This window comes from Cervus elaphus, chromosome 7 (assembly GCF_910594005.1).
Source record: "Cervus elaphus chromosome 7, mCerEla1.1, whole genome shotgun sequence".
Lineage (NCBI taxonomy): Eukaryota > Metazoa > Chordata > Mammalia > Artiodactyla > Cervidae > Cervus > Cervus elaphus.
Genome location: NC_057821.1, coordinates 11,499,409 through 11,515,653, shown reverse-complemented (window position 1 = coordinate 11,515,653; position 16,245 = coordinate 11,499,409). Strand labels below are relative to the sequence as shown.

Below are 16,245 nucleotides of genomic sequence, written 5' to 3'. Positions count from 1 at the left end.
CTGTACAAAAACTGTAGACACAGTCCAGTCAGTTAATTTAAACCCCACTTTCCACACAGACCATAATTCTGGCCACAGCGGCCTGTCCCGGACAATGAAGACAGTCGGGTTCTTGTACCCATTTCTGGCTCTTCTGGCTGAAGAGCACCTCCAGTTCACAGACTGTGGGAAACGCTCCTTCACTCAGCCCTTCTACTTTCTGTCTTTGCCCCACCTACCCCACCCTACCCCTGCCCCCCTTGCTCCTGGCCCCACATGGTACTCACTCAGCCTCCTCAAGTACAAAACAGCATCTTCATACCCTCGGTAGTAATAATCGTGGAGGATCTGCAAGGCGGAGCACCAGGAAGTAAGGGTGCAGCAACGCAGAGCCTGGCGGCCCCCTGGCCCAAAGCAGCTGCTTCTGCTCTTCAGCTTCATCTGATGGGCTTTTCAAAATGTACCCCTCCCTTGCTATCTGCTAAGAAGTGGGGGGCAATTCCTGACCATGTGCCCATAGTGATGCTGCATGAAGGTGTTAAACCATTCACAGCTGACCATCAGTTTCCCCTGGGCCGCAGAATGTGAGAGGTCTACAGTAGAACCGAAGAAGGTGCATTCGGACAGTAGAAAGAGCAGATTTAGGAGACTGGGCTCAAATCCCAGTGTGGCCACTTATCGGCTTGGTGGCTGTCTGAATATGACATCTCACAGCCTCAGTTTCTTCACTTGTAAAATGGGAATAATATCTGTATGTATTACAGAGGATGCTGGCGGATTACCCGAGATATTGCCCATAACACCTTTTCTGTAAAGGGCCAAACAGTAAATATTCGGGGCTTTGCTGGTCACACACAGTCTCTGTCACTTCTCTTTTTATTTTTAACAATGCCTTAAAAATAGAAAGTCCATTCTTAGCTGACAAGCGATGGGCTGAATTTGGCCCCTGAGCCATAGTTTGCTGACCCCACACTGAATGTCAGAATGCGTGAGTTCAGCCAGCATTCCTATCAGCGGTTCTGACATAATCAGGGGGAGAGAATTGAGGCTGGGAGCCCCTGGGGCACTTGTTCATTCCTGGGTAGCAGCAAGGCCAGGATGCAGGTTTACAAGGAAGTTTAAGGGACCAGCGAAGGGGGAAAGCACAGATGGACTGAGTGGGCCCCACTGGCTCCCCGTCCCAGTCCCCCTCCCCACGCCACCACCCTCCCTGGCTCTCCCTGCCCCCACACTCAGATCCCTCTGCCTCCCTCGTGCCTCTCACCATCAGGTCTGGGGGGAACAGGGCATGGGTCATCCTGGCAATGTTCTCCAAGGAGAACTGGAAGGAGCAGTTGAACAGGCGGAAATCATGGAAGATGGCAGGGCAGTCCCGCGGGCAGATGTCCTGCTGCCCGCTGAAGGTGGAGATGGTGATGGAGTCGGTCCAGAAGGAGCAGGGCTGCATGCCGGTGAAGCCCCCGTCGATGTACCGCTGTGGGGCAGGGGGTGCCCATGAGAAACACTCATCTGGGGTCACAGGCCCTCTCCCCGACTCAGGTCATCAAAGAAAGGGGTCTTGGGACTTCCCTAATGGTCCAGAGGTTAACACTCTGCCCTCCCAGTGGAAGGGGAGGGGTGTGGGGGCATGGCACGGGTTTGATCCCTAGTCTGGAACTAAGATTTCGAAGGCCGCATGGTAAGGCCAAAAAAAAAAGAAAAAAGGAAATGGGTCCCTTGGGAGACGCTTTGACACCAAGGTTCAGGGGCATCCATGCTCTGGATAAAGTTGTCATAGTCATCTTTTGTGAAGTCCCTCAACGGCTGAGGGCAGGGCTGGGGAATGGAACCCGACCCCAGGGCCTTATGAGAAGCTGTACATGCAGTGAGTCCGAGCAGGTTGTGAGACATTCCCCCTCCAGGCTGCCGCAGATCCCAGTTGCCTCCCTCTGTTGAGGTCAGACCTCCCCCTGAAAACCCTTCAGAACCCTCCTCACCACCTAGTGTCCACCCTCAAGTCCCTTCCCCTCTTGGGGCTTCTGTTCCCTCAACTATGAACAAAGGATCACAGACGCAGAGGCTCCAACTCTCTGGGCACCTGAGAATTACATGGATGGCATGCACTAAGGGTCCATCTGCTAGCTGACTCCTAGTCTCTGGATCTCATTTTCTCTAGATATAAAATGAGGAAGGGATATGGGTTAAATCCTCCTGCTCAGAGTGCGGTCTGTGGACCAGCAGCATCTGCATCAGCTGAAGCTGGTTAGAGGCGCAGTCTCACACTGCATTTTCCTACTGGGAAAATCTGGCAAACTTGTGGAGCCTTGACTTGCCAGGCTCAGTAATGGGTTGGTACATGCAGAAAGAAGCCCAGCCCAGTGGGGGAAAGGTCATCTTAAAACCCCAGAAATCCATCTACATTGGGAATTCTGAGTAGGAAAACACAAGGGCCTTTTCAATTCTTGTGGTCTTCCCACTGAGTTCTGAGACCATCCCTCACAGATGTGGGTGACAGGGGCCCCCCTGGATCCCAGCTTGCCCCCTCCCACACTGAAGCACATACCACTCCACGGTAAGTTGGAGGAATAAGGCCGCAGTACACCGGGACGAAGCAGCTGCAATACAGGGCCTGTGGAGAAAGAACAGGGCTGAGGTGCCCGAGGCCTGGGGGTGAGTGGAGAGGACTCACCTACAGCCTCTGGCCACCACCAGCCTGGCCCTCCTTACACCAAGGTGGAGGCTTTGCCCTGGGAAGTGAAGCCCCAAGTCAGTTCCTGGCTGGGTCCTTGGTAACCTCCTTGGTTGGTCTGGGTGCGGTGTCCCAGCTTTAAAGGGACAGAGCAGCCTCAGTGATCTCCAGGCTTCCTTCTGGCCCCAAATTTCCATGAATCCAGTGGAATTCAACAACCGTTGTTATGTATCTGCCCTGGGCCTTTGGAATCTGATCCTTTGGAATCAAGGGATATGCTCACCCTTGGGAATGTTCAAAGAGGGAGAACAAGTAGGTGACAGTACATGGGGTGATCAGGGCTGTGATGGAGGTGGGCATGGGCAACGTGGCCCCAAAGAAGTGCCCAACCCAGGGGGTGCGAGGCTGGCAGGTAATGAGGGAAAGTTCCCTTGCAGGCGTGACTGGAGTCTCACTGAGCAGGTGAAGTGGGGTAGAAAGGGGGAAGGGCATCCCAGGCAGAAGGAACAGCAGGAGCAAAGGCACAGGGCCGGGTTTGCGGGACCTGCTCTGGCTGGTATCAGTAGGAGGGGAAAGTGGACTGGGGAGAGAAAAGTCTTGAAGAACTGGGTGCTAATAAACCCAGGGGACATGAGGCGGTTGGAGGAAGTGTCCATGCCCACTGTCTATTCATCCCCCTCACAGGGATCAAAGCCATGCCAATCTGGGGAAGTGAGGATGGGCAGCAAGGGCTTTGCATTCAGAGGAGGGAAAGGGAGTGGAAATAAGGGTGGAGGGGGCGTGGCCTCAACCCCTTTGTCCTGAAAGAAAATTGGGCATATCCATAGCACTCTTCAACACGAAGAATTCATAACTAAAATTTATATTAATGGGGGCTTCCCTGATGATCGGCTCAGTGGTAAAGAATCTGCCTGCCAGTATAGGAGACATGAGTTCGATCCCTGGTTTCCAGAAAGATCCTACATGCCTCGGAGCAACTAAGGCTGTGCGCCACAGCTACTGAGCTTGTGCTTCAGAGCCCAGAAGCAGCAACTAATGACGCCTGAGCACCCTAGAGCCCAGACTCAGCAACAAGAGGAGCCACCGCAATGAGAAGCCCTTGCACCTCAACTAGAGAGTAGCCCCACCCCCTGCAACGAGAGAAAAGCCCGTGCAGCAACAAAGACCCGCGCAGCCAATAAATAAGTAAATAAAATTATTTTTTAAATTATATTAATGAGCTTAGGAAAGTTCACTATCAGAGCCCTCTTTCCATTTCATGATAACGCAGTCCTTTTTATCAAGGACCAAAGGAAGAGAGAGGGCGAAGCGAGGCCGTTCCCACAAACTGGGGGTAACTCAGCGGGGAAACCCTGCAGCCCAGGCCGACAGGAGCCACAGGACCTCTGCTGATAATACAGACGGGCCTCTGAGAAGCTGCGGGATCAGAGCAGAGGGCAAGGCAGAGGCAAAACGGGCGGGACCCTGAGCGCTCAAGTGCAGGATGGTGACCAAGTCTGATTCGTTTTTGGTGTCTCTCTGTGCCCATCTCGTTTCACAGCTTGCCTGACAGAAAGACGGATGGCAGGAGCCCGAAGGGAGGGAAGAACTTGGGAAGCAGAAAATAGAAGGAAGTGAGGCAGACAGGCGGACCTTACCAGAGGCCTGTCAAAAAAGCAAGACCAGCCTCTCCTTTTCGGCCCCAGCTCCCTGTCCCGGTTCTCATTTCCAGCCCCGCCCTCCCGGCCCCGCCCTTATTTCCCGGCCCTGCCCTTATTCCCAGGCCCCGCCCACCCCGGCCCCGCCCCCACACCCAGGTCCCGCCCCCTTGCCTCAATGAGCTCTTCCTTGGACGTATACTCCGAAACCACCACACTCTCTCCATCCGTGAACCGGGTGAGGGCCACGTGGAGCTTCCCAGTGGTGACCTTGTAGGAGTCCTCAGGCAGGACACGGTACAGAAACTGCCTCATCATCTGCACCATCTTACAGGATGGCGATAAGGGCCCCAAGAAGGACTTCTTCACCTCGGCCACACCCACATTGAGGACTCGAAGGTATTCATCTGTGGAGGAAGCAGAGAGGAGCGGGTGCTCAGCAGCCCCTATGGCATAAAGAGGTCAGGGGCAATTATGCCATCTCAGGGGCAATTATGCCATCTCAGGGGCGATTATGCCATCTCATCCCTGCAACCAGTAAATAGAAAAACCTGTAATTCTGACACAGGAGAGGTCTCAGGCATCAACCTGTCATTCTGCACGTGAGGAAAGCGAGGCAGAGAGGAATGAAATCACTGGCTCCTGAGAGCTCACCACTAGTCAGGCGTCCTGCCTCCTTCAGTTGAGGGCAAAGGACCACTTTTCTACCCCACCACTAGACTGCATTCTTTTGAGTCTTAGAGGCTTTTGGCCCTCTATGAGAGTCCCATTAAAATAGTGATATAGTAACTTATATGCAGAGTACATCATGAGAAACGCTGGGCTGGAGGAAGCACAAGCTGGAATCAAGATTGCCAGGAGAAATATCAATAACCTCAGATATGTGGATGACACCACCCTTATGGCAGAAAGTGAAGAAGAACTAAAGGGCCTCTTGATGAAAGTGAAAGAGGATAGTGAAAAAGTTGGCTTAAAGCTCAACATTCAGAAAACTAAGATCATGACATTTGGTCCCATCACTTCATGGCAAATAGATGGGGAAACAGTGGCTGACTTTATTTTTCTGGGTTCCAAAATCACTGCAGATGGTGACTGCAGCCATGAAATTAAAAGACGCTTACTCCTTGGAAGGAAAGTTATGACCAACCTAGATAGCATATTAAAAAGCAGAGACATTACTTTGCCAGCAAAGGTTCGTCTAGTCAAGGCTATGGTTTTTCCAATAGTCATGTATGGATGTGAGAGTTGGGCTATAAAAAAAGCTGAGCACAGAAGAATTGATGCTTTTAAACTGTGGTGTTGGAGAAGACTCTTGCGATTCCCTTGGACTGCAAGGAGGTCCAACCAGTCCATCCTAAAGGAGATCAGTCCTGGGTGTTCATTGGAAGGACTGATGTTGAAGCTGAAACTCCAATACTTTGGCCACCTGATGGGAAGAGCTGACTCATTTGAAAAGACCCTGATGCTGGGAAGGATTGAGGGCAGGAGGAGAAGGGGGCGACAGAGGACGAGATGGTTGGATGGCATCACCGACACAATGGACATGGGTTTGGGTGGATTCCGGGAGTTGATGATGGACAGGGAGCCTGGTGTGCTGTGATTCATGGGGTCGCAAAGAGTCAGACATGACTGAGCGACTGAACTGAACTGGTAGTTGAAAGGCTTTACCAAGTGATACCTGGGACGCATGCTTAGTGCCTGCTGCATCGGTGGGCAGGAGAGGGTGCTAACCTTGAGGCAGGGGAATTACAGGGAGGGGTAAACTTTGTTTTGAAGCCATTGCATCATCTTCCTTTTATGGCCCTTGGCCTAGGCCTGAGAGGGAGAAGGCCCTGACATGCGAACACAAGGCTGTGTTGCAGGGGTTCCCAGGAGGGCGAGTGAGATGAACCTTCCCCCTGCTTCTGTGCCCAGGGGCACAGCTTGAGCACATAAAAGCCTACATGTGCCGGATGGGGCTCAGAGGTCAGATGTGTTGTCTAGGGGGTGGCAGAGGAAGGTGTGACCCTCCCTGCCCTCTGCCATCCCCAGAATTCCACCAGGGAAGTTAGAGTTGTGCGATGAATAAGAAGCGCTGTCACAGCACTAATACTGTGAGATAGGTAGTTCTGGCCTCATTTTACCGATCAGGAGACTGAGGCTCTGAGAGCTAATATAAGTTGCCCAAGGGCAACCATCTGGTAAGTGAACAAAGTGGGATTTTAACCTAGAGTGTGTGACCCAGGAACTCATGCCCCTTCACTCCATTAAACTAAAAGCTTTCAGAGCTGGGCCTGTACCTGCTTCTTGCCAGTTGCTGCTAATTTCTATCTTGTGCAAACCCGCTGGGAAAATCAGGAGTGGAAACAGATCTGAAAGGGTCTGCTAATTTTGACAACAAACATTTAATTGTAAAAACATCCTATACTGGGACTTCCCCGGTGGCCCAGTAGTTAAGAATCTGTCTGCCAATGTAGGGGACAGGAATTCGATCCCCGGTCCAGGAACTAAGGTTCCACATGCCGCAGGGCAACTAAGTCCACGAGCCAAAATTCTGAGTTTGTGTACAGCACCTACTGAAGTCTGCGTGCCCTGGAGCCGGCCCACTGCAGCCAGAGAGCCGCCCCACTCGCAGCAACTAGAGAAAGCCCGTGAGTAGCAGCAAACAGCTCGTGCACCACGATGGAGACCCAGCACAGCCAAAAACAAATAATTTAATTTAATTAAATGTTTTTTTTTTTTTTTAAGCAAAACCCAAAATATCCCATACAAAAGAACTTTCTTACAATTAGTGTCATGTAGCAATGGCTACTTGGAAAGCCGTGCAGTCGTAAGCTCTCTGCCACTTTAGGTCATGAAGCAGAGGTAGGACAAGTACCTCGGCCAAAGAACTCATCAAAGGGATTCCTGCATGGATGGTAAGGGCTAAGATTCCTTCCAACTTCTGGGACTCTCACGGCTGCCTGACAGTAAATCTGAGAAGCCATCACAGGGGACATTACTTTCCTATTTACAAACAGAACATCTGAGGCACAGAAAGGTTAAGTGATTTGTCCAAGGTCATACACAGCGATCTGGGGACAAACCAAACCTAGGGGTGCTCTACTCCTCTCACATTTTACCATTCACAGACTACTCCTCATTAATCCTGGAAGCAGGTAAGATAAGGAGCTTCTGTATCACTTTACAGATGTAAAGACTGAGGCAGAGAAAAGCAAAAGAACACTGCCTGAGGTCAGACAACCAGGCAGTGTTTGTTCTGACTCCAGACCCCACCTCCTTTCTCTGGGTGTTGGACTGATCCCAGAGGCTGAGCCAGCCTGGGTTGCCATGGTGACGGCCTTTTCTCTCCAGCATTCAGAATCACAGCTGCCTGGGTGTAGTAGGGGCTGACCTGATCAACGCAGCATCTTAGCCATCACCCCCTTATAGGGGAGGATGCTCTTGGTGAGCTGGGAAGGCCTTGCAATTTTAGCAAGGTTAGCCTTTACCAAGAACCAATTTGTACAGACTGTTTTCCCTTGGGGGCAGGGAGTGGCGGCAGGCAACCCACCAATAGGTTATGAGGCAGCTGAGCATTTTGATACCAAGGTGCTGGGTCACTTGAGTTCTTGCCCATAAGACCAATCAGGTTGGAGAGTCAGGTTAGGGTGGGGACTCGCTTTTTGGCAATTCTTAAAGAGCAGCTTGAGGTGGCCTCACAGGGTTGGTGGCCTTTCTCACAAGCCTCAGAGTCAGGAGGACCTGGCTCAGCTTGCCCCCCAAGTCCTGGACTCCTAGCAGGAGGTGCTCACTAGGACTGCTGGAAGGAAATTTATTCTCACTGCATGGGAAATACATATTCATTGTGGAAAAAAGAATTTTTTTAATGCAGCTGAGCAAAATGAAAGTAAAATTAATGTCTTGGACTTCCTCCACCCAGAGGTTAACATTTGGTTTGTGTCTTCCTAGACTATTTTATATATTTATTCTTACTTACAAGAATGCTTATATAGAGTCATACTACATACACTATTTTGTAACTTGCTTTTTTTAACCTAATCATGTCTTTCCACATCAGTAAGTACCCATTTATAACCTAATTCATGAGCATAATGGACAGCTATTTGTAAAGTTTTATCATTATTTATTGAGCAGGTCCCCAAAAGGGGTTGGCTACTTAGTTTCCTCGCTTTTTCTAAACAATTCTGCAATGAATCATCTCTTGCTAAATTCTTTGCCATTCCTTAATTATTGTCGTCAGGATAAATTCCTGTACATGGAAATGCTAGGTTAAAGGCATGCATATTAGTCTTGTAATACTTAAATCATTGCTTTGGTATATTATCCATTTACAGTCAACTCTCAGTTTTATAGGGATGGTGGTGGGTGACAGGGACAAGGCAGTGGCCAAGATAACATAGATATCGCCCACATACTTACATCTGAAAAATGGTGCCATCTGGAAATTAGGAGGGTAGCCAGGTTGAAAGGGGGCAAGAGATTGTCTGACTGCTCCCACTCAGGTGCCTAGTTTAATATTTTTTCCTACTGCTCACTAGGACTGCATCCCAAAGTGTGCAGAGTTATCTCTGTCTCACCTTGCTTCTTTTCAGATATCTCTCTCTGCATCTCTTTCTCTCTCTGTCTTCTCAGAGAAAAACACCTAATCTGGTTAAACTAGTCTCTATTGGTAGAAAATCAAGTGTTAAGCATAGCAATTGCTGGGTGCTGCAAGGAGGGATAAATTTAGCTGGCTTCTTTATGCATCTCTGTTCTTTCTAGCACCTTCTCCCATTTAAAGGCCTCCTTCCAAGCTGCAGGCTGCTGGGCTCTGAAACAGTGTCCCACAGGGACCACAGCAAGATAGGATTTAAAAGCAGCTCTGTAGGAAACTCAAGGTGGGCTGCTCCCACCCCCAGCCCACACCTGCCACAACCACGTCTGCTCCTTCCCATCTCCTTTCACACCTTTGTATTTAACCTAATTGTGGGTCTGTCTCCTAAACCAAGGAGAGTCTCTGAGGGCAGGTCTCTGTGGTCCTTCTTTCTCCATGACCTCTCACTGCACTTTGCCCATGGAAGACCCTTCAGAAACTTTGCTCTAAGTTGGGAACTCCTCATGGAAGGGATGGGCCACACTCACCTACACCCACCAAGCCTCCCACAATACTTGGTGGGTGCTCGGTGTTTGTTCAGGACATGAACAAAGGAAAATAAAAAGCCAACAAAGCAAGCAATGGAAATGCTTACAGGAAAGAGTTACTTGACTTAATTACCCAATAAAAATTTGAAGGCAAGCTCATCACAGATGGATAGATAACAGAGTCAGTCATATTGATAAGTATGGCCAATCCACCAGGTTTTATGAGTCTATTGTACCAAAAACTTCCGTTGAAAAATAAATAAGATCCTGGGATTGGGAGGTTTTGAAGAGCATTTGGAAACCACTCCAAGACTTAGTCACTCATAGACTCTTTTCTGTGACCATATCCAGTTTTTTAAAAGAGGTTAGGCTTTAGAGCCAGGGAGATTTGGTTCAAATTCCAGCTTTGCCACACACTACCTGGGTCAACTTGGCAAGTCAAATAACTTCTTCCAGCCTCAATTTTGCCACATATAAAATGGGTATAATAATAATTATACCTTACTGGGTTGTTATGAGGGAGATCATTTTTTTTCTCTCATTCTTTTTAGGAAGACAGTTTTTTTCTTTTTTTTAAAAGAGTCTGTACATAGTAAGTGCTCAATACTGGTTATGCTAGTGATTCCCCATGTGACCGCAGACAGTGTTTCTTGATGTCTCTGGCTTTCAGCTTTCTCACGGAACATGGGACAATGATTCCAACCCACATCTTCATCAAGGTGCACTCAGGCTCACTTACAGGTTCAAGAGAGCAAAGTACAAGCACTATGGAGATGAGAGGATGTACCCCAGTCTCAGGGCATGGTCAGGGGGTGGGTTAGGTGTAATGTAGTTTAGGCATAGTTGGCAGTAGCACTCCCCCTGTCAACTTGGGGGACCCTACAGATTTAGTAGGGGAAAGAGGGTCTTAGTAAAATCACTGAAGAGGAAAGAAAGGATTAGATGCATGTTTATTTTACTTATTTGCTTAAGCACCTAGTGTTTCCCCCCTCATGTGGGCAATGATGGTCTCCACATCATTCATCACTTTGTCCCATAGTGCATGGAACATGGTAGGCACTTAATAAACACAGATGCAGCCATGAATAATGAATATATCAGCAAACCCAGAAATCAAGGGAGGACCCCAAGGCTCAAAGAAACAGCTGTTTGAGGTGACCCAGAGTATAAAAACAGAGGGCTTCTCTTCCCCTCCTTCACATAGCCTCTTGCTAAGTGTTAAATCCTAGAAAGATGGGCACTTGGCAGAGGACAATTTAAACTGCTGGGGATCCCATTCATAGGGTGCCCGAATTAACTCGGCTGTGCGGGATGAATTTGCGGTGGAGGATGGGACTAGAGGCCCCAGCCTCCCGCGGACTGGTAGCCTAGCAACAACTTCCAGCTCAGCCAATCACCGTGAGGCTCCCTGCAGCTGCGGGAGCTGTGGGCAAGGGTGTGGGGGTGGGGGTTGAAGCAGGGGGCGCAGGAGCCCCCCGGGGGAGGCATGGTGAGCAGACTCACGTTCCCAGGAAAGCCATGCAATTCCCCAAGTCCCTGTGTGGAGACCCTGGGAGTCTACTGCTTTTACCTGATCCCTAATTGTAGGCTGAATTATAGGCTGTATTTCCCTGTGGGTATATCTTGACTGCCCGACTCCACTGTAATAATTATTATTTGTATTATCTTAACAACAGTCGTTTACCCAAGCAGGTTTTCACACTATAATCTCAGTTTATCCTCACAGAGGCTGCGGGGGATGTGGGGAAGACGGGTTTATTCTCCATCCTGTTTCTATATCCTGCACTGCAGGGGCACTGATTGAAAAACAATTGGCCTGAAGCTGCAGAGTCACCACTGGAAGGTCCATGGAGACCCTCTGAGGCAGTGATTTTTCAGTCAAGGAGTCTTTGTTCAAAACAAACATGGGGAGGAAATCCCCAAAAGAGGGGATACAAGTATATGTATGGCTGATTCACTTTGCTGCACAGTAGAAATGAACACAACGTGATAAAGCAACTATACTCCAATTAAAAATAAATAAGTTAATGAGAAAAAAAAGAAATCTCAATATGTAAAACAACTAAAAACAGGGCTGTTCTGGGTTGAAGGCAAGTGGGGTCTCAGGCCCTGCCCAATCTCCCTAGCCCATCCTGGGAAGGAAGGTCCTGAAAGCACAACCCTGAAATTCCTAAGGACCTATGAGCCTAGGTCAAAAACGCTAAACCAGACTCATTCTCTCATCTTACAGGTAAGAAATCCAGCAGGACAAAGGTTGAGCTCAATACATATGGCTGAATGGCTGGCTGGCTGGCTGGCTGGCTAAATGGAGAGATGAATAAATAATGGATATATCCTAGGTCACACTGTCTATGTTAGCAGAAATTGGAACTAGAGTGTATGAAAAAACTGACATTTTCCTTCTCTGTTCTGAATGCATTATTGGCTTTAGGCAAGAGCAAAACAACTCTGACCAAGTAAGCACTTAAATAAACAACTGCCCCCCGCAAAAAAAAAACAATACTTCTTAAGGATAATGACAATTTTCCACACAGACCTTTTTTCTGACCCTAAGGGTTTACCAAAGAATTGGCACTAAGAAGTTCGAATCATCCTATCCCAGGTTGCCATGGAAACAGCAGTGCCTGCCACTGGTGTATCACGTGGATTCCTGTCAAGTTGCCCGTGGTGCTTTTTCCTGGGCTGGGGGCCTCACACAGCCCCTGAGTGCTTCTCACCAGAAGGCAGGCATGATCTCCCCAAATTTCCACTGAAGGACCTACTGATTACCCTGAGATGGAACAGGCGGAGAGAATGTGTCCCAGCTCTATTCTCTCTGTTTTCTCTGGTGGACCGGGAAGTCTGTTTGGGATTATGCTCCAAGGTAGAAACAAATACTGCCCTCCTTCCAGGCTGTGGCCCATCCTACCCTACAGACTCTCCCTGCACTACTGTGGGGACACTGGGATAATGCAAGAGTTGTGAACTAGTCACCCTCCAGTCTTTCTGTGTGTGTGTGTGTGTGTGTGTGGTCAGCGGACTTCCAGGTGAACCTCTGCTATAAAGAGAAAAGGTCATCTCAGAGCATCTTCTCATTGGAGATTTGCCCAAATTAGGGCGCCACTGCAGAGGAATGTCCATGCGTCCCTCTTTCAAAACCATGATTATTGAAGTTCATTTCTGCTGACTGGCAGTATTCACTGCCCCAGCTGTCCAAGACTTCACTTAGTTGGGTCTGTTACATACCTACATAGACCACCACCACCATTATGTTACGTGATTCTTGAGGTTCTCATGAAACTACAGGGTTCGTTCAGTCCTACTCTGCTGTTTATGGAGGAACCAGAGATCAAATTGCCAACATCCGTTGGATCATAGAAAAAGCAAGGGAATTCCAGAAAAATATCTACTTCTGTTTCATTGACCATGCCAAAGCGTTTGACTGTGTGGATCACAAAAAACTGGAAAATTCTTACAGAGCTGGGAATACCAGACCACCTTACCTGCCTCCTGAGAAACCTGTATGTAGATCAAGAAGCAACAGTTAGAACTGGACATGGGACAACGGACTGGTTCAAAACTAGGAAAGGAGTACGTCAAGGCTATATATTGTCACCCTGCTTATTTAACTAATATACAGAGTGCATCATACAAAATGCTGGGCTGGATGACTCACAATCTGGAATCAAGATTTCTGGGAGATATATCAACAACCTCAGATATTCAGATGATACCACTCTAATGGCAGAAAGCAAAGAGGAACTAAAGAGCCTCTTGATGAGAGCGACAGAGGAGAGTGAAAAAGCTGACTTAAAACTCAACATTCAAAAAACAAAGATCATGGCAGCAGTCCCATCACTTCATGGCAAATAGATGGGGAAAAAGTGGAAACAGTGACAGATTTTATTTTCGTGGGCTCCAAATTCACTGCAGACAGTGACTGCAGCCACAAAATTAAAAGATGCTTGCTCCTTGGAAGAAAAGCTATGACAAACCTAGACAGTATATTAAAAAGCAGAGACATCTCTTAGCCGACCAACATCTGTATAGTGAAAGCTATGGTTTTTCCAGTAGTCATGTACGGATGTGAGAGTTGAACCATAAAAAAGGCTGAGTGCCGAAGAATTGATGCTTTCGAACTTTGGTGCTGGAGAAGACTCTTGAGAGTTCCTTAGACTGCAAGGAGATCAAACCAATCAATCCCAAAGAAAATCAACCCTGAATATTCATTGGAAGGACTGAAGCCGAAGCTCCAATACTTTGGCCACCTGATGAGAAGAGCTGACTCACTGGAAAAGACCCTGATACTGGGGAAGACTGAGGGCAGGAGGAGAAGGGGATGACAGAGGATGAGATGGTTGGATGGCATCACCGACTCAATGGACAGGAGTTTGAGCAAACTCAGATAGGTAGTGAAGGACAGGGAAGTCTGGTGTGCTGCAGTCCATTGTGTCACAAAGAGTCAGACACGACGTAGTGACCCAACAACAACTGGCTATCACTCTTTGATACCTTGTGGTGCCACGCCCGGTGCCAGGCTCCAACGCCTCATAGTTTATTTAATCTTCATGACACCCCTTTGAGGTAGGTACTATGGTTATCTCCTCTTTAGATGAGGAAACAGAAGCTCAACCAGTAGCTTGGCTAAAGTCACATGCTGGAAAAAACAGCCGAGCTAGGCCTTGAAGTCTTGAGGGCCCCAAAGCCAATGTTCTTTCCAGCACAGCCACTGTCTCCACCAGGGACATGCCCTTCATTTCCAGAGCCTCTGGTTCCCACAGTGAGGCGGGAGGGTCGGGGTGGGGGGGTTGTGGTGTGCGGGGGTGGCTGGTTCCACAGAGGCTCTTGGGATCCGCCCTGCTAGGGTTTAGTTTAGGCATAGCTCCTAAGGGCTCAGATATCCCTGGGAGACAGGAAGAGCTACAGAACTCAGACCACATCTTCAAACACATGCTCCCCTATCTGCAGACCCAGAGCCCTTTCTCAAGCCCCTCTCTTCTCTCATCAGTAAACAGAGTGTATAATCCTGCTTTTCTTCCTGATACACAGACTTCTATTTATTTACTGACTTTTTACTATCTCTGCAGACTTCACCCTAAAGCCCAGCTGAAGATCTGGGCCCCTTCCAGATCACCCCTGCTGTTAGCTCTCTCTCCGCTGTTACTGTCTGCACCATTTATCGCAGGCTACCTTGAGTGGCCCATCCTGTCTCTCTGGCTAGCACATTCCTTGAGGGCAGGACCTGTATCAAGAACACCCTCCTCCCCCCATTATTGCCTAGCTCAGTGCCAAACTCATTCTAGGTATTCAAGAATGAAATGAAAGCACTATCTAATGTTCCCTTATTTCTGTTTTGCTCCTCCTTATATCCCCAGCACTTAATTCAGTACCTGGCACACTCTGGGGACTTAATAAATGTGGAATAAATCAATAGTGAATGGTGAAGGACTCCCCTGGTAGTCCGGTGGATAAGAATCCTCCTGCCAATGCAGGGGGACATGGGTTCGGTCCCAGGTCCAGGAAGATTCCACGTGCTATGGGGCAACTAAGCCTGTGCTCCACAACTACTGAGCCGGCTTTATAGAATTTGTGTGCTGCAACTACTGAAGCCTGCACCTAGAGCCTGTGTTCCCCAACAAGAGAAGCCCCGGCAATGAGAAGTCCTCATACTGCTGCAAGACAGCAGTCCCCGCTCACTGCAACTAGAGAAAACCGACACAGCAACGAAGACCTAGGGAAGCCATAAATTAATTAATCAATTTTTTAAAATAATGAATGATGAAAAATGAATGGATGATTGAATGAACTGAAGGAGGAGATCAAAGAGTATCTTCTCAATTGGACTGTTGGGACTCTTCCTGACTGGAGATCAGGAAGGTGGATTTCTTCAGTGACTCAGCTGGACTTGGGGTTTCGAGGGGGCAAACCACAGAGCAATTTGCTCTGTCAAGCCTGGTCCTAACTCTTGCCCCTACATCTGTAGACACAGGAGCCTGAGCTGTGACTGAAGAGGAGATTCTTCTTTACGTGGCGATCTCAGGAGGATAGAGGTGGGTTACCCTCAGGACTGATGAGTCAATTCCCAATTCAAATGTGAGTCAAACCAGTCTAGGTATTTGTTTATCATTTGTCTGCCTCTTTTTTCCCTGTAGAATTGGAAATAGAACTCAAACCAAATTCGATCCCAAAGAGAAGCAAAGAAAATATTGCTATTTTAATACTCTCTAAGTGAGCTGGTCTAAAAATGGATCCACCAAATGTAGTGTAGGATCCTGGATTGGATCCTGGGACAGGAAAAGGACATCAATAGAAAAACTGGTGAAATCTATAGTTGATGGTAATGTATCAACGTTAATGCCTGAGGGTTGGCAAATGGACTGTGGTTATGTGAGAGGGTAACATTAGGTGAAGGATGGGGGCTTTCCAGGTGGTGCTAGTGGTAAAGAACCTGCCTGCCAATGCAGGAGACACAGAGATGCAGGTTTGATCCCTGGGTTGGGAAAATCTCTTGGAGGAGGGCATGACAACCCACTCTAGTATTCTTGACTGGAGAATCCCATGGACAGAGGAGCCTGGTGGACTACAGTCCCTAGGGTTGCAGAGCATCGGACAAGTCTGAAGCAACTTGACAGGCACACGTGGGTGAAGGATATAAGGAACTATCTGTACTATCTTCACAACTTTTCTGAATATCTATCATTATTTCACAATAACAAGTTTATTATTATTAAAAAAAAAAAAAAAAAAAACAAAGGTTGACCAAGGCAATTAGACCCACAGTGCCTGCCACCCAGCAGGGGCTCAGTTAACATCTGCCAATATTGAGGGGACTGAATTAATATAGGTCACCTGCATGAGTTGCTTTCCAAATAGATGTTT

At 48.2% G+C, this 16,245-nt stretch overlaps 1 protein-coding gene across 1 annotated transcript in view; it reads right to left on the bottom strand.

The window, feature by feature from the left end:
• Positions 1 to 16,245, bottom strand: part of PNPLA1 (patatin like phospholipase domain containing 1) — a 56,244-nt gene that overhangs the window by 25,323 nt on the left and 14,676 nt on the right. The window contains exons 2-5 of the mRNA XM_043907301.1: positions 4,459 to 4,691; positions 2,522 to 2,587; positions 1,244 to 1,453; positions 267 to 327 (exon numbers count right to left, since the gene is read on the bottom strand). Of these exons, the coding sequence (XP_043763236.1) occupies positions 267 to 327; positions 1,244 to 1,453; positions 2,522 to 2,587; positions 4,459 to 4,691 (570 nt within the window). The remainder of the gene's footprint in view (positions 1 to 266; positions 328 to 1,243; positions 1,454 to 2,521; positions 2,588 to 4,458; positions 4,692 to 16,245) is intronic.